The following is a 19,287-nucleotide window of genomic DNA, read 5'->3' as shown; positions in this document are numbered from 1 at the left end:
GGGGCACGAACCCGTGTCCCCTGCATCGGCAGGCGGACTCTCAACCACTACGCCACCAGGGAAGCCCGATAACTCATTTTTCATAAGCCTTTTTGCCTGCCTAGCTCTGTGTAGTAGGTTATTAGTGCCCCTCCCTCCCGAAACAGATATGTGCAACCTCAGAATGTAACCTTATTTGAAATATAGGTTTTAGCAGATGTGATGAAGATAAAGATCTTAGAGTGAGATCATCCTGGATTAGGGTGAGCCCTAAATCCAATGACAAGTGTTTTTATTAGACACAGAAAAGGAGAAAATACAGAGGGACACAAGGAAGAAGGTCATGTGAAGATGGAGGCAGAGATTGGAGTTATGCTGCCACAAGCAAGGAACACCAGGAGCCACTGGATAATGGGTAGTGACAAAGAAGGATCCTCTCTTAGAGCCTTTGGAGGGAACATGGTCCTCCTAACATCTTGATTTCAGACTTCTGGCCTCCAGAACTGTGAGAGAATAAATTTCCGTTGTTTTAAACCACCAAGTTTGTTGTAATATGTTATGGCAGCCTGAGGAAACTAATGCACTCTGTCTCATCCTTTAAGACTCACCTCCTGGGATATACTTTTGCTGATAGATCCATCTAATCTAATGGATGCTGATAGATCATCATTTCTCCTTTATATCATCTTTATTTCTTATAAATTGTTAACATCCCTATGATTAAAAATGATTTTTAAACTGTTTTTCATGCTGAAAAAAACCTCTTTGGGCTGAAATTGTGAACAGTTTTGAACATTAAATTTTTTTCATTGTTTCCTTAATTCTATGGCTAAATGAAGGACCATGTGATAGATAGTTCTTTGATCCTCTATGAGCCTACCCTCTGCTTTGATAAAGAGATTGTGAGTCGTTGTTTTATTTTAAAATTAATTTATTAATATTCACATATACAGAATTTAAAGGTTGATAATAAAGGATCTAAAATAGTTTTTCTAAAATGTTCATTCTTAATGAGTTTTTTTTTTTTTTACAGTTTCTATTACTAAATCTACAGCAGTTATTTCTCCAAATTAAAAGTCATGGAAACCTCTTTAACTATGGGATAACACTGTTTAGTAGTAACAGTACTCAGCATTGATGCCCAAGAGTTTGAAAAATAAAGTTATGAAATTTATCAATAATGTGATTAAACATTAAAAATGTTACCTAAAATGTATTTGTCAGATCATTGTGCTTTACTTCAGTTAGAGAATTTACATTTTACTTATGTAATTTTTAATAACAAAATCCTACTTGGTTATAAATAAAATTTTATATAGACAAATGCTTTCGGTTGTATTTAGAGGTGTTGTATGTGGGATGATGGATGGTGTACAACAGAACAGATTGTATAAAGATCCATTTTTACTAGTTACAACATTGTATCTAACTAACCAGTTATCAGAGAAAACTGACTTGTAAACTGAGACTTTAAAGAATGACCAAAGAGAGAAAGGAGGAGGAAGGGATGGGAGGAAGTGGGAGTTCATGAGAAAGACAAAGAGATGTAAATAGTCCCTTGCCTAGCTGTGTAGTCTGTTCTCTAATATACAGCTGTATTCTTAAGAAACTCAGTTACCAAAAATCATATTACCGTACCTATTAATTTGATATGGATAAAAAGGATTAATAACTTAAGAATAGCAATCTCAATTTTCCTATGGCAATTTCTATAGTAAAGAAATCTTAATAGCTGCTTAGAATGTAAACCTCATATAAACCTAAACAGTTGTTATTGTGTAGTCATTAAATAAAGTTTTGACTGTGGGGTTAGTGAATCAGTAGGAATGCTTTTAGCACCAAATAATAGAAGGTCCTATAACAGTGGGTTAAACAAATAGTTTCTTTCCCGCCATCACCCATCTCTTTCCCTGCCACACAGAAGGAAACTAGAGTTAGGCAGTTACTGTTGAAAGTTGAGTGGCTCAGGGATGGCTATCTGTGAGATTCTCTTAATCTTTTTCTTCATTGTTGCACAGTGGATGTTACAGCTGTAACTGTTCAGATAGTAAAGAGGTAGCATTTGTTTCAAAAAGCAAAACTTATCCCACAACAAACTTCTGCTTATCTCATTGACCAGAATTTTACCATGTATCTATTTTTGGCCAGAAGGTGGCTAGGAAGAACTGGATTGAGAATGGAGGTTGGGTCAGCCAACCAACAGTATCAGACAAAATCAGATTGATTAAAAAAAATTTTTTTAATTGAACTACAGTTGATTTACAGTGTTAGTTTCAGATGTAGAGCACAGTGATTCAGTTATATATATATTCTTTTTCAGATTCTTTTCCCTTAATAGATTATTACAAAATATTGAGTGTAGTTCCCTGTGCTATACAGTAGGTCCTTGTTGTTTATGTATTTTATATATAGTAGTGTGTATATGTTAATCCCAAACTCCTAATTTATCCCTCCCCATCCTTTCCCCTTTGGTAACCATAAGTTTGTTTTCTATGTCTGTGGGTCTGTTTCTGTTTTGTAAATAAGTTCATTTGTATCATTTTTTTTTTAAGATTCCACATATAAGGGATAACATGTTATTTGTCTTTGTCTGGCTTACTTCACTTTATGATAATCTCTAGGTCTGTCCATGTTGCTGCAAATGGCATTATTTCATTCTTTATTATGGATGTGTAATATTTCATTACATATATATACACACACATACACGTGCGCGCACACACACACACACACACACACACACACACCCCATCTTTATCCATTCATCTGTCAGTGGACATTGAGGTTGCTTCCATGTCTTGTCTATTGTAAATAGTGCTGCTATGAACACTGAGGTGCATGTATCTTTTCAAATTATAGTTTTCTCCGAATGTATGCCCAGGAGTGGGATTTCTAGATCATATGGTAACTCTATTTTTATTTTTTGTAATGAACCACATACTGTTCTCTGTAGTGGCTGTACCAATTTACATTCCCACCAACATTCCTTTTTCTCCATACCCTCTCTAGCATTTATTATTTGTAGACTTTTTGATGTTGGCCATTCTGACTAGTGTGAGGTGATACCTCATTGCAGTTTTGATTTGTATTTCTCTAGTAATTAGAGATGTTGAGCATTTTTTCATGTGCCTGTTGGCCATCTGTATGTCTTCTTTGGAGAAATGTCTATTTAGATCTTCTGTGCAGTTTTTGGTTGGGTTGTTTGGTTTTTTATGTTGAGCTGTATGAGCTGTTTGGAAATTAACCCCTTGTTGGTCTCATTGTTTGTAAATATTTTTTCCCTTTCTGTAGATTGTCTTTTTGTTTTTTTTATGGTTTCCTTTGCTGTGCAAAGCTTTTACGTTTCATTAGGTCCCATTTGTTTATTTTTGTTTATATTTCCATTACTGTAGGAGATTAATCCAAAAAAGATACTGCTGTGATTTATGTCAAAGAGTGTGCTGCCTATGTTTTCTTTCAGGAGTTTTACAGTATCCGGTCTTAAATTTAGGTTCTTTTACATATAGCCGTCCAGTTTTCCCAGCACCACTTATTGAAGAGACTGTCTTTTTTCTCTATTGTATATTCTTGCCTCCTTTGCAGATTGACTGATTTTTAATCTAAGCTCTGCCGTTTTTTAGCTGTGTAACTGTAGTAAGTTATTTAGCCTTTCTAAGCCAGAATTTTTAAAATGAGGATGAAGAGGATGATTATTGTTATTAAAATACTACTCCTGTTCCTCCTACTCCTATTAAAACGAGATAATACACATAAAAATCTGAGTAATTTGTCAGACAAGGGAGTTAGTACTCACAAGATATTAATTATATCATCTTTTATGTTACCACCAGCTTCATTCTTTTATTTTATTGAGGTAAAATTCACATAGCATAAAACTAACCATTTTAAAGTGTACAGTTAAGTGTCATTTAGTACATTCACAATGTTGTACAGCCATCACTTCTAGTTATTTCATTACCCCATAAGAAAACCTGGTACCAATTAAGCAGTTTCTCCTTTCACCCTTAACCCAGCTCCTGGCAACCAGTAATCTGCTTTCTGCCTCTGTGAATTTACCTGCTTTCTGCGTCTATGAATTTACCTGAATATTTTATGTAAATAGAGTCATAAAAATATATGGACTTTTGCATTTGACCTCTTTCACTTAACATGTTTTTGAGGTTTATCTATGTTGTAGCATGTATCAGTACTGCATTCCTTTTCATGGCTAAATAATATTTCATTGTGCAGACATACTCTCTTTTTGTTTGTCCTTTCATCAGTTGATGGACATTTGGGTTGTATATATCTTTTGGCCATTGTGAATAGTTCTGCTCGAAACATTCATGTACAGGTGTTTGTTTGAATACCTTTTTCATTTATTTTTATTATATAACTAACTAGGAGTAGAACTTTTGGGTCATGTAGTAATTCTATGTTTAACTTTTTGAGGAACCATCAAACTGTGTTCCACATTGTCTGCACCATGTATAAGAGTTCTGGTTTCCTCACATCCTTGCCAACACTTGTTATTTTGTTTTTTTTGGTTATAGCCATCCTAATGTGTGTGAAGTTATATTTCACTGTGGTTTTGATTTGCATTTTCCTGATGACTAATGATGTTGAACACCTTTTCATGTGCCTGATGGCCATTTGTTTATCTTCTTTGGAGTAAGGGCTATTGAGGTCCTTTGCCCATTTTTAAATTAGGTTGTCTGTCTTTTTCTTGTTGTACAAATTCCTTATATAGTCTAGGTACTAAACCCTCATCAGATACATTTCTGCAAGTATTTTCTCCCCCTCTGTAGGTTGTCTTTTCACTTTCTTTTTTTTTTTTTTGCGGTACACGGGCCTCTCACTGTTTTGGCCTCTCCCGTTGCGGAGCACAGGCTCCAGACGCGTAGGCTCAGCGGCCATGGCTCACGGGCCCAGCCGCTCCGCGGCATGTGGGATCCTCCCGGACTGGGGCATGAACCTGTGTCCCCTGCATCGGCAGGCGGACTCTCAACCACTGCACCACCAGGGAAGCCCTCACTTTCTTGATAGTGTCCTTTGATGCACAAAACTTTAATTTTGATGAAGTCCAGTTTATTTTATATTTTGTTGCTTGTACTTTGGAGTCATATCTAAGAATCCATTGCCAAATCCAGAGTCATGAAGATATACCCCTATTTTCATCTTAAGAGTTTTATAGTTTTACCTCTTACTTTTATGTCTTAGGTTTGATTGTATTGGTTCAATCTTGGATCACTTTTGATAGATTTTGAGTTAATTTTTGTGTATGGTACAAAGTGGGACCACCAACTTCTTTCTATTCTCCTTTATCATGAGTATTACCCATTATTATGAAGCATGAAGCCACTCCAACATGTAACATGAGTTGTTTTCTAAATAGCTTTTTCCCGATGTATTTGACAAGCAGTAGTTTCCTTCTTAATTTTTATTATTGAAGACAGCCTGCATAATGTAAAATGTGTTCCCTAATGAACTGACGCCATTTTATCCTGTGTATAATAGCAAAACTTGAACTATATTAGATATATCTATGGTAGATCTGAGTTTTTTAATTTATAAAATTGGCAGGGGTGAATAGTAAACCTGTTTTTTTCTAGGTTTAAAATTTTACCACTGATTTTGAACATTGAATTTATTATTGAAGTGTAGTCAGTGAGAATATGTAATTGTTACTTTTGCATTCTAATTTTGTTTTATTTCATTATTCATAGTCTGTTATATCTTACTGAATGTCATTCCTTGATTAGAAGTTATCTCACTAGTCCTTTTTTCCCTCCTTCATCTACATTGTTGAGAATGATGTAGTTTCCTGGGAGAAAGTGGTGATGTTATGGTAGCTTGACAGTTGCATACTATCCTTTAGCATAAAAAATAAAAATAAAAAAATCTGCCAGTGTAGGATGGGCAGGATGAACACACGTTCTTGAGTTGACTGGCCAAAATTTTAACTATTCATGTTGTCTAGCGATTTGTTTTAAATGGAGGAGGATATAATTTGGTTGTTCCTTTTTGTAGTACTTGATTCTGAAGCTTGAAAGGCCTGCTATAGTCCAGAATATCACGTTTGGAAAATATGAGAAAACTCATGTCTGCAATTTGAAGAAATTTAAAGTCTTTGGTGGAATGAATGAAGAAAACATGACAGAGCTCTTGTCCAGGTGGGTTATGATTATGGGCAGGAAAGAGTTTCTAAACAATCTGCAGTCTTAGTTTAGTCTCTTTGTAGCTAAATCTGCATGGTTTGTTTTTTCTTGCAAAGGAGAAAAGAGTATTTCTACTATTTTATTTCTAGTGCCTTATTTTAATATTGTGCTTTAGTTAGCTTTTTCCCACCAGATACTAATTAATATTGTTACCAAAGCAGAAAGAATAAAATTTGGGGGTATTTTTCTACTTCTTGTTTTTCAGTCTTATTTTTGAATTGTTAATGACTTCACATATACTTCTCAGCTATAATAAAAATCTTTGCTGTAATCCTTGATGTAAAAATATAGAATCTGTCCAGAACATTAAGATTGAGTGCCCTAATCTGGAAGTAATATTCTGGGAGTTTAGTATAAATTGGAAACTAAACAGAGTAAAAGTATGTGACTGCACCTACTGCGGTGCCTACCTCTTGGAAGGAGCTCAGTAAATTTGAGTTTTGACAACATAGATCACCAGGAATGAATGTTAATTTACTCTCTAGATGATGAAAAATGGGATAGAAGATGGAGTGGACAAATAAAGCCATGCAGTTTTAGGATATATTTGTGACATGGTGTGTCCCTTTAGCACAATATTTTATATAAGTATGTATTACGCCTAGACTACATTTGATTTAAGTCATGAAAGTATGTCAGAATACAAGGTAACCTGACGGTTAGTGACTTTCCCATAAATACTTGAGTCAGCCCAAGTTGTTTAAGTAGAGAAGTGATACGGGTTTATTTTTATGTAGGATAAAGCGGATGCTATTAAACCAACAGAGTAAGGTTGTCTTTGAAAATTTATTCAGCTATAAAAGGAACATTGGCATCTTAGTCAGAATTTAATAACTTAATTCTTTGACAGATTCTAATATTTGGCTCTGTTTAAGTTGTAAGATATGAGTATGAATTGTTTTTAAATTTTCTTCTTACTGCTTGAATATTTTATATTGTATTTAGTTATACATTAGGGACACTAGGTCTTGTCACATTTTCATGTATTGTAGTCACATTCTTTAATTAACACAACATTTTTTCATTAGCTCTCATTTAATTAAGAGAATACAGTATAGTGCAGTTGATGTGAATGTACAAGTTTTGTCCTATATTCTCATGTTCAACTACTTCGTTACATTGTCCCTGTCATATATTCTGAGCATTCGTTGACCTTAAAATCAGAGTATGATATTAATCTCTGTTTTAGTGCATTTACTAAATTATGAAATCAGATTTGATAACGTTATTTTTTTTCACAGTGGCTTAAAGAATGATTATAACAAAGAAACATTTACCTTGAAGCATAAAATTGATGAACAGATGTTTCCTTGTCGATTCATTAAAATAGGTAAGGTTTTCAGCATTCTGGAGTAGAAATAAATTCTTTATACCATCAGTCATCAAACTAAACGACAGCCTGTAGGCCAAATCCTGCAGGTTCCCTGTTTTTATTTTAAAATAAAATTTTATGGCAACACTGCCATGCCACTTGTTCACATAGTGTCTTTGTCTGCTTTTGCACTACATGGCAAAGTTGAGTAGTTGCAAGAGACCGCCTAGCCCACAAAGCCCAAAATGTTTACTATTTGGCTGACCCGCTACTCTATAAATCTGTAACTAAGTGACAGTTATTTCAAATGGAACCTTTTCTACTTTCTCATTTGAAAGTTTCTTAGAACCTTTTCTAAATACTTTCTCATTTTATGAGATATATGGATTTGATTGCCTTGATTGTTTTATGGAAGGTTTATCAGTTCTGAAGTTACATCGTTCTAAAACCAAATATTGCCGTATTCCTTAAGGCCATATATTATGGTTATTTTCTATTCTTTTCTTTTATATTTCATTTTTTGTGTGTGTGATAATGTTGGTCAAACTCATAAAACTAATTTCATAACCCATTAATAAGTTTCAAAGTAATGTTTGAAAAATGCTACCTAAGCATTTATTGTGTTTATTTAGCAAGTGTTTTTGGTTAAGGAAGTATATGTAATGCCTCCTCAAAACTAGTGTTTTTAGGATTATTTTGTTTATCTATAAGATGGATTAGTTAGAAGGTAGGAAGGTTGAGGACTTGACTCTTTTAGTTTCCATCTATATTTCATACCTTTGAAAATATTATGTTAAAATTGAGATTAAGGTGAGTCATATCCCTTTAAGAATGATAATAAAGGCCAGAATCCCATGTTTTAATTTGGGAGAAAATTCCTCTTTTGGAAGGACCAGCTCCATAGTCATTGTTTCCCAGTCTATCAAGAGTTGGCCTGTTCATTTCATTGAGTCAAATATTCCATTAGACGAAAAGAATATCTGAGATCTATAAAGACTACTTATAGAGGGGAAACTATTTTTAGAATCATTGGGCTGTTTGGTGTGTTACTTTCTTTTATAAATATAGTTTTTGTTATAATTAATTGTAAATAAAAAACCTGTATCCTGTTTACCTATGAGAATTTAGGAACAAGCAGATTTTTAAAATAAATTCTTGATTGTTTCTTCTTTCATGCTAATGAGTAATTCTTTCCTCAGTATGCAGACCACCCATTTCTTATAGATTCTTGCATAGCTTGAACAATTCTATGATCTTACATTCCAAATGTAGAAGCAGTGAAAATATCTTATATTTTCATGTAGTAAATTTAGATTTTATAATTTTGAAGTACTTATTCAACCTCTAATTGCTTAGTCATGCAAAATGAAATGTTCTCTTTTTGGCTTTTTTTTTCATTAGAACTATGAATAAAAGTCTGTTTAAGGATTTTGAATAGTTTCTTCCCTTAAAAAATTTGTAGGACAACCGAGGTCTCTTATGGATCAGTTAGACATTCAGATGCCTGAAAACAAAAAGTTGGACCTCTTTCCAGCCCTTTCTATCAGCCTTCTAGTTGTAGGGCATGATGATGTGTTTTACTTGACCCTGGTGGGTTAGTTTTATGGTATTCAGGCAAAATGTTAACTAGAGCTTTCCAAATAATTGAAGACACTTATTAACTCATTTGATATTTAGGGTATTAATATTTATATAACTTCATATTTTTCACTTTTCTGTTAAAAAATGTTAATAGTGGTCTGCATTGTTTTTGCTTTTCAACCTTTTCCCCACATTCTCTTGATAAGTTTTGTTTTTTTAAAATAAAATAAGGAAAATGTGAAACTTAAAGCCTGTGTTAGGCTTTTTTTAGTTTGATGTTTTTAAACTAGTTTTTTTAGTTTGATGTTTTCTTTAAAAATAATTTCGATAAAACACTTAAGTGATGTGTAGCTTTCTTTCACAGATACTTGTTTACCTGGCTGGGATAAATTGTTGGAATTCTTCTTAAAAGAAAAAATGTGTTTGAATACTTCACATTTATGTTGTATAATGATATGTTTGAAAGATCTTGCTTTATTTAAAAAAAAAAGTTTATTCTTAAACAACACAATTTCTAAATATAGTCAGCCTTCAGTTATTCATAGTAATGGAGAGGAACAGAAGCAAGGCTTAACTCAATGGCGGATAATCTCCAAATCATGCACTGACATCTAAATATGATAATTTGCATTTATAAAGAGTATAGCTTATTCATTAAATTTGGCTTAGACCCAATTTAAGTAAGTTTGTTTACAAATTAACAAGGAAAGTAAGCCTTCATTTTTACTGCATGGCAGGGGTTAGGTTTTTAAGATCTGTTGTGGATAATCCACAGTGCCAGCATAGCTGAACTGACCTTTAAGTGAATTTTACTTTCCTTTCTTAAGTTACCTTTTGTATAAAATGAGTATGATAATACTTTCTCTGTCTAATGATAGGATAGGTAGCTATATTGGACATTTTCTTGAGTTCTTTTGTAGTTTGTGGATGAGTGGTAGTCTTATAAATTTTAATTTAAGATCATATTTATGAAGGAAATATTTTCATTTTGAATGTCTCTTTTTTATATATTTATATTCATAGAGCTCTTGATTACATGCCTTCTTACATGTAGTATTTTAAGTACTATAGAAAAAGTACATGCACAAATATAATTTGAACCATCATGTCATTTCAGCAATCATTATTTAGAACTTCTTATATGTTTTTATGGTTTTTGCGTTTGTAAGTGCTTTCACATGTGGTATCTCATTTGAGCACTATACTGGAAGATAAAAATCTTTCCTTTTTTGGTTAAGGAAAATGAGAGTAGAAGTCAAATGATGTGTCCCAGGGTACATAGCTAGTAAGTGATGGATCAAAGACATAGCATTTGGTATATGCTTTTGGATATGTGCTTGTATTGCTTTAAAGTAGTATAATAGATATTGTTTATGAAGCATCTGCCTAACACGCTGTGAAATAGGTATTATTACACTCACTTTACAGATGAGGAAACTGAAGTTTAGAGGTAAATTAAATGATTAGGCCAAGACCTTACAGGTAGTAGAATGTAGAGATGGTATACAAACTTAAGTCTTTTTACGAATGTTGAGTTCTTTTACTGTGTGATATATGTAAGTTTTGTTTCCTCAGGTAGATTGTAAAATCCTAGGGGATAGCAGCTGTCTTCAGCCTCCTCAGATTTCAGAAGCAACAAGCAAACTGCTTGCCTCACTAGAGACATCGTATATATACTTTTTGAGTTTATTGTTCAGAAATTTATAGGGATTAATCAATGGCTGTGTGAACTTAATGGAGGAAAAGTTACATCTTTATGGTGTCTAACCTCTAACAAATGTACTGAGCATTTCTTTCAATTATGAATATAGGCAATAACTCATAGTATTAGCAATACCTGTGACTTGTCACAGATAGAAGTTATAAATATTTCCCATCACATTACACCATGGCAAATATCATCATAACTTTGAAATTATGATAATTATTAGACCTGCCACTAGATCTTCTTATCTAATGTGTTAATAAAAAAATATATATTTCTATATCATAATTTTGTATCTTCATTATTTTTAAAACTATATTTCAATACAGTTTGCTTACTCTATAATCTTATGTATTTTTCATTTTACATTTAAATCTGAGAGGGATTGAGTCACAGGGTTCACTGAATAGCCAAAGGGGGTTCACCACACAAAAAAGCCAAAGAGCCCATGCTGGAGTGAAATCTTTGATAGGGTTTAGTGTGGAAGTTGAGAGTTGGCCTTAGGAAGAAGCTTGGTTTTGGGTAAGGTTTGTAAGTAAAAAGAAAATTTAGTAAAGAAGGAGAGTTGTTGATTGGGAGGCCAGATTCAAGAGAGCAGGTTAAGGGTTTGGAAGGGAAAACTTCAGTTGGAGATTAGATCAGATGACTGAAAACATAAAGTTGAATGGCATGAGAGTACTGGTTATAGATGACTAGAAAGGTTTATATCTTGATTCATAGCCAAGATAACAGTTATATCAGGAAATAAGAAAGTGATTTGAAGGCAGAAGGAGGTACTGATTCTTGGAAGGATTCTGGAGGAGTCCTGGTTTTTGGTAGAGGGATGACTTGGATTTCTATGAATTTTTTGGATTTTTGCAGCCTGGATGGGTGTGGGAGCTTCAGAGAAGCTTTGGCTGGATGACTACCCTGTCTTCTGGGGGCGGGGGTAGGGGTGGGGCGGCGGGAAGGTGCCCTGATGGTGGCCTTCATGAGAGCATATGGAAAGGTAACATTTTAAAATTATAGCTAGTGGGAACATGCTATAAATATAAAGCACAGGAAGCTCAGCTCAGTGCTCTGTGATGACCTAGATGGGTGGGATGGGGGGCAGGGAGGGAGGTGCAAGAGGGAGGGGATATAGGTATACATACAGTGTATTCATTGTACAGCAGAAACTAACACAACATTGTAAAGCAGTTATACTCCAATAAAAAAATAAATTTAAAAAGGAAGAAAATTAATATAGTAATAAGAGCTAATAATAATAGCTAACATTTATTGAGCACTTACCATGTGCCAGTTACTGTGCTAAGTGCTTTGTGTACTTATTAATCTGTAAGTAGAATAGATGCACTCTTTCAGAGTGGTTAATCTTAAATTTTTAAGATCTTCCAGAAGCTGATCTTAAAAGTACTAGCATCTTCTAAGAGCTGTTTAGCTGTCTAGACAGTAGCTTCCCAAGTGATAATACCAAAGCATATTGAATGAACCACATATATGTTTAATTGTGTTGAGATGTTGACCCCCACCAATCATACAGTCGCCAAATCCTGCAGCCTAGTATGCTTGTGTACTAAATATCTTATCATTTTCTATGCATGCCATTTTATGGAAAACGTATGAGAGGTACTGATCCTGATCATGTCCTTGTCTGATTATCCCATTGGAAAAACTGATGGTTGAATTCTTAGGGTACAAGCTCTTAGCCTTGGGATGTGTATTAGGAGTTTCTAATCTTTTTTTTTTGAGGTGAGAGCAAAGGCATCTTTCATTAGGGAGCGAAGAAGGTGTGCTTGGAGCTCCAATTCACATTTAGGTTTCTGATATATAATATGGAGTATGTCTAATATGCAGTATTAGTGTTGTTAATGCCATCAAAAATCATTGGTAAAATTTGAAATGGGTGTATATCATTCTGCTCATTCTGTATATATGCCTTCAGTCTGTTAAAAATTAACTATAGTCTTCATTCATCTAATATATGATCTTGTGAGATGACTGCCTACTTAACCTCCCTCCCACAATTGCTTCAAAGGATTTAATAAAAGAACGTTTTACTTTCTTGAATAGATATAGTAGGAAGATTTTTTTTCCTCCTAATTTTATTGAACTTGGACCTGGAACTTGAGAATGGATTTCAGATCACTAACTAATGTTATATGTCTCTGGTCACAGTTATAGACTGTGTTCTTGGGGCCTTGAGTTTCGAATCCTGTTTTATTCTGACTTTTATATTACTTAATGGTTATTGCAGTGATATAGTAGTACACTTTTTAAATGGTACTGCTACATGAAGAAATGAACACCAAAACAGTGATGATAATTCAGTATTCGTTGGTATAAACCTTTTTGAAATTTGTGTTGTTTGCACATATAAACTGAAGGCCATGTTAAACATCCCAGGAGTCCTGCATATATCCTAATGACTGGTTCCTGTTGCTTCTGTCTTGACTCACACAGCTTCCTTTAGAGGACAGAATAGAAAAGCATCTGACTTAGTACATCTTAGCTCTTCACTGAGTCTGATATGCTAGAAAAGAGCAGTGGACTTGGAAATAAGCTGACCTGATATCAGATATTGTGGATATTCTGTTTTGATACTTAATCAAAAATTGGCAAGTGTTAGTTTCTTAAAGGTAGTTGCATTACTCAGCCTGAACCATGTCAATGTTATATTAAAATCCATTGGCCTGTTTTGTACTTTGAATCAGTCTCTCATCCATGCATGGTTTTGTAAAATCATTTATTGGTCATTTAGAAAATATGATTCCCTAAGTTATGCACATCTTTCAGATGTTGGAACATTTCATTATATAATATTTTTTTAAAAATCACAACGTTATTATCACCACCAGTCTCATCAGAAAAGTACTGGGTAGTAGCTAAGTTCACAATGGTGAATACTAATTTCCCAAAATTCTAATTTTTCCTCAAAAGTTTGAATTTTATCCTTGGCAAGAAAACTGTCATTTGTTATCCTTGAAATGACAGGTAAACATCTGTCAAATACCCAAATCTAAATAATCATAGATTGTCAGTTTTTCTTTTAAGGGCTGTTTCAGTGGTTATTTCAGCTCACAACTCAGCTTACACAGGTTCTTTTTCTTGAGACAGCCTTCATGCTTTGGTATGCAGCAAAAGTACTTTATGTGTACTTTCCATTGTATCACACAGAATATTAAAGTGATGTGTACTTAATGATAGGAATTTATTAAAATTTATTCTTACACATCATCAGAGACATTCTTAAATGAATTGTCTTTTTGTTTTTTAACTGCAGGTGTGTGATGGTAAGGAACACAGTTCAATTCATACTGTATTAAGAAATACTGGGACACTTTCATGCTACTTTTTGTGACACTACCAAGATGCCAACAGTTTTATTCAGCATTGCCTTTGCACCATGAGTGCAAATGTCAGTACAGTTTTTTTAAAAAAAGGCTATAAAGCCCTAGTCTTATTATGAAAAATAGTTTTGACCACATGGGACATCCTAAAAGGGTTGTGGGGATCCCCAGGAGCCCATGGATCACAGGTTAAAAACCTCTACTCTGTCCTGTCATTGCTGGTATGAAATGTTATCTTCATCCTATGTTAAATTCCTCTGGATCCTTGAGAGATTTTTGGATACACTCTTCTGCTCCAGTGATTTTACTTCGTTTTCCTTTGCTAATATCAAACTTACAATTACAGTATCTTTTAGTATGTTTATTTTCTTATTATTTGTATTATTTTAGGTATTTTGTGTTACTGATTTTTTTCAGATCAGCTTGTCTGGTTACATGTCAAGAAAAAAGTTGGATATATACCATTAGGATTATGAGACTACATTAAATTTATAATTAATTTGAGGGGAATTAATATGTTTACAATTGAATTTTCCCATCTAGGAACATATTAAGTAAAATTTTTATGTTTTAAAATTTTATTTTCTTGCATATTTTAAACTTTATTCTAAGATATTTTAAGCTTTTTTTGCTATTACAAAGGAGACTTTTCATTACATTTTCTAGTTGGGTTTTCTAGATACAGGGAAAGTTGATTTTCATGTTTACCTTGCATAAAAGTTTTTCAGTTAAATCTCTTGAATCTTTTAGATAGATAAGCTATACCATCTTCAAGTGATAATATTTTTTCTTAATTTGCAAATTTTTTTCCTGGTTGCATTAGCTAGGATCTCCCACATAGCGTTGAGTAGTACAGATATTGAGCCTCTTTGTCTTGTTCCTGACTTGAGTGTGAATACTTAATGTTTCTCCATTAGTTTTGGTTTTGGTTTTTTGGGTTTTTTTGAGGTTTTTGATACTTAAAAAAAAAATCTAGGTAACAAAGTTTTCTTTTGCCTTCTATTCCTTATATATTGAGGTGTTTTTTTTTTAAGTAAATTTTATTCGTTTGCTCTTAGCATCTGTTGAAGTAATCAAATGTGTTTCTCTTTTACTTTGTTAACATAGTGAATTACATTAATGTTGCTCCTGTTGAACAAACCTTCCATTCCTGGAATGAACTCTATTTAGTTACAGTGAAAATCTGGTAGAATCTTTTTTCGGCCTTTTAAAAAAATTTATTATTTTAAAAAATTTTGAATATATACTCATAGCTGAGATTGTCCTTAAAACCTTTCTCTTCCCGTTTTGTTTTCCAGGTTATGCCACTTTGATAAGTAATTGAACTTTCAGTCTCTTTCTGTGCTGTGATACAGTTTAAATTATATAGTATTTGTTTCCTGTGGGTTTGGTAAAATTCACCTGCTAAATCATCTAACCCTGGTCCTGTTTTTTGGGGGATAGATAAATGACCACTTTGAGTTTATCTTCAGTGTTTTTATAATTAAAGCAACCTCATGATGGCATGGATCATATGTTTCTTTTTGCTACTGTTGCCCCAGCACCCAATAGTGCAGTGCTGGGGATATAGAAAGTATTCAGTAAATTTGTTGAATGAATCCTAATAAGTTTGAATAGTGATTTTACTTTGCTAAAGTTTTATTTGAACTATGTTAATTTTTTTTCTTTTTCTTTCTTATTTTTCTCCTCAAAGTTCCACTCTTATCGTGGGGACCCAGCTTTAACTTTAGCATCTGGTATGTTGAACTTAGTGGCATTGATGATCCCGATGTAGTACAACCCTGTCTCAACTGGTATAGTAAGGTAGGACTGTATTTTAAAATCCTGATTTCATGCTTCAAGTGCCTATAATAAAGAGAGAATTGTGTCACTCTCTTCTCTTAATTGAGAATAATTTAAAATATTGAGAATAGTAATAATAGTTATAAAGATTAATCAACGTTTATTAAGCATTTACGTTTTGCCAGGTTCTAAGCTTCTTTATCACTTATTTACTCATTGCCATTCTATGAGATAGGTACAGTTATTATCCATATTTTACGGGTGATGAAGTGAAACACAGGTTAAGTATTTTGCCTAAGGCCACACAGTTGTAAAGTGCTCAGGGCAGTATATCAACTCAGTCTGGCACCAGAGTCTGCTATTACATTATTATACCCATCTGTCTCTGAATTTTGTTTTTAACCTATATTAATAGAAACATTTAAACATAGTTTTTAGCGGGGTAGTTTTGGTTCCAGATTGCTTATATTATATATTCCTCCATTGTGTTTGTGTTGAGTAAAATAGGAATATTTACTTTTCCTTTTAACTGAAATTTGAAATAGTTTCTATAAATATTATCTTATTCTTATAAGGAGTATAAAGGTGATATTTAATAATTTTATTCATAGGTCATTTTATACAATAAATGCAGCCTGAAAAATGTGAATTTAAATGATTAAGTAATAGGTCTTTGATTTTTTTGAACACCTTTAATGCTTCACCTTTGTTTCTGATGTATATCTATTTGACTCTTTTGGCTATGTTTTTGTGGGGGGAGGACTATTTCTTGTTAGGGGAATGATAAAGCTTTAGTCTAATCACTATTTCCTGATATCTTTATTTGCAGATAGGGCTGAATTGTCAACTCATAGGCGATTGGGAAGCAATATAGGTTCTTCCTAAGGTTTATTTTATATAGAATTTCAGCCCTTTTCTGGTCAGCTTAATTGAGGAACTTTCTGTTTGATTTATTTTTGGCATTCGGTTATATTCAATTTAAAATAGATGCTGGCTTTTTGTATTTTCTATATGTTTTTTATATATTCTTGGATTACCTGTAATATTGTAAATTCTTTCAAGGTAGAGATGATATTTTTAAACATTAAAAATCACCTTTATAGTGTTATACACATAATAGTGCTTAGTGTATACTTATAATCTTCTAAATTCTATTGGTTCTTCTTAAAAAAATAATGAGTAAGCTTTTTTGATACTTAAAAATTTTTTTTCTCTTTAGTCTATGATGTGTACATGTGTCTTCTTTAATATACTCACAAATCTCTTGATATTGTAGGAAGCTGCAAATTTCACCTTTTTTCCCCAACACTGTGGACAGATTATATTTAAGAACTTAAAATTGTTCAATCATTGACTTGTCAAGTTCTCTCTACTTATTGTGAACCTCTAGAAATTAAAGTCTTCACCCTCTTTGAATTTCAATCCTTTTTCAAAGCATTATAATTTCGTTTCATAAATCCTCTCCTACTATGTATCTGTATGCAGCCTGATAGAAAATTTAAAATGTGGATGTGATTCATACTCCTAAAGTCAGCATGATAAAAAGGTATTGTTGTTTAATATGGTTCCAGATAGTTAGGATAAATCTTTATTTAGAGGCTAAGCATAAGAAACTATTAATGTGAAGTTAGTTTGGATATAGAATCATTCTTTTGTTATTTGATGAAGGAAAATATTAGTTAACTAGAGTGTTTAAGGAAAAATGTTTTGATCACCTTTTATTAATAAAAAATCAGAGACTATGAAGTAATTAGTGTTTCAAGTCTTGTAAATTTTCCTGCCTATTAAAGAGTAAGGCTTACAAGTAAATTGTATTTTTGCTTGGTTATTATGCACTGCTTCTGTGTCATCAGTTTATTTTATTAATTCTTATTTAGGAAATTGTAGAAATAACATATTCTTGAATTAAATTTTCTTTTAAATTCTTTATATGAGCTTGTTTTTTGGCATTCTTTGGCATCCTTTTGGGGGGGAGATTAAGTAAATTGAATATTTCTTTTGGGATTGTAATTAATTGAGATTTTTACTTTCTAGCTGTTTAATCGATGAGGTAGCCTAGGTTTAGAAAAAAAATTATAAAACTTTAAATAGTCTCTTTCTGATGATTTTGAATCATAAAACTTGTTTGTGAATTTGAAATTTATGAACATTTGATAATATTTGTCATTCAAGTAATAACTTATTACTAAGAACCAAGAACAAAGAGCATAAACATTTATGTATATTATTTAATGGTTTCTGTGCATTCAGTACCAGCATTGTTATCTGATTAGTAAAAGCCTTGGAAGTTATCATTTTTACCATCTTAAGTAAGCTTTGATAAATAGTTTTTCTGGTTCTTTTCTTGAAAGTTCAGGCTCTAGAACTAGGCCTGGTTTCATCTTTTAATATCTTTTATCTTCATGAAGTATATGCCTGATATATCGTATACGTTCATCGCTTTAATATCTTTCTGCTATATACTTTGTGACCTTTGGTGAGTTATTACAATTGACTAAGCTTCAGTTTTGCCATTTAATAGTGGATATAATAATGATACTAGTGAACAGGGTTAGTACAGTGCTTAGTTATGCTTAGTATACTTAGTTAATGCTTAGTAAATGCTCACTTTACGTTAGTAATTATCACTTATTGTTTCCTACAGTAATAACTAACCAGATCTCTTCTTTTCATACCTTCTCTTGTGTTCCAGTAGTACCGTGAACAGGAAGCTATTCGCCTTTGCCTAAAACACTTCAGACAACATAACTATACAGAGGCCTTTGAATCACTGCAAAAGAAAACCAAGATTGCCCTGGAACATCCCATGTTAACAGATCTGCACGATAAATTGGTACTGAAGGGTGATTTTGATGCTTGTGAAGAATTGATTGAAAAAGCTGTAAATGGTATGTCATAAACATGTACACTTAGATTGGTTATTAGGGTGATTTTAAGTATATACAAGAAGCAGGTGTTTTAAAAGAATATAGGTTTATGCCAGTTCTTAGTTTCTTTCTTTCTTTTTTCCCCCCCTCTCTTTACCCTGTAAAGGTGTTAACTCTTTGAATTAAGGACTTATTGTATGTAAGACAGGTCCATAATGTAATAATGAGACTTGAAAAATAAGAAGGTAACATACTTGAACTCACATACCTAAATTTAAGTTGTCATCTTGGAAAACCATGCACTTACAAATGCTAACATTGATTAGTACTGAACCACTTAGAAAAAGTCTTTTAATGTTACCTTCAGTATCAGTGACCTATTCCTTTACATATTTTTGTTGATAGCAGATTGTCATTTTTTTTTAATAGTGTAATTTGAGGGTGAGGAGTGCTTGGATAAGTCAAAAAATTTTATTATTATACAGTTAATAATGAATGAGGAGATTTATATTGGAAACATCGTCTGTGTGATGTG

General features: G+C 32.9%; 1 protein-coding gene across 5 annotated transcripts in view; it reads left to right on the top strand.

Moving 5' to 3' along the window:
* The window catches only part of MKLN1 (muskelin 1), a 178,216-nt gene that overhangs the window by 61,590 nt on the left and 97,339 nt on the right, over window positions 1-19,287 (top strand). For all 5 annotated transcript variants that reach the window (XM_024737953.1, XM_024737950.1, XM_024737951.1 and 2 more), the window contains exons 3-6: window positions 5,989-6,131; window positions 7,418-7,506; window positions 15,797-15,906; window positions 18,581-18,773. In XM_024737953.1, coding sequence (XP_024593721.1) covers window positions 5,989-6,131; window positions 7,418-7,506; window positions 15,797-15,906; window positions 18,581-18,773 — 535 coding nt within the window. The remainder of the gene's footprint in view (window positions 1-5,988; window positions 6,132-7,417; window positions 7,507-15,796; window positions 15,907-18,580; window positions 18,774-19,287) is intronic.

The sequence above is a fragment of the Neophocaena asiaeorientalis genome, unplaced genomic scaffold (assembly GCF_003031525.2).
Source record: "Neophocaena asiaeorientalis asiaeorientalis breed wild unplaced genomic scaffold, Neophocaena_asiaeorientalis_V1.1 scaffold364, whole genome shotgun sequence".
Taxonomy (NCBI): Eukaryota; Metazoa; Chordata; class Mammalia; order Artiodactyla; family Phocoenidae; genus Neophocaena; species Neophocaena asiaeorientalis.
Note: the sequence above shows the minus strand (reverse complement) of the source record. Positions and strands in the feature narration are given on the sequence as shown.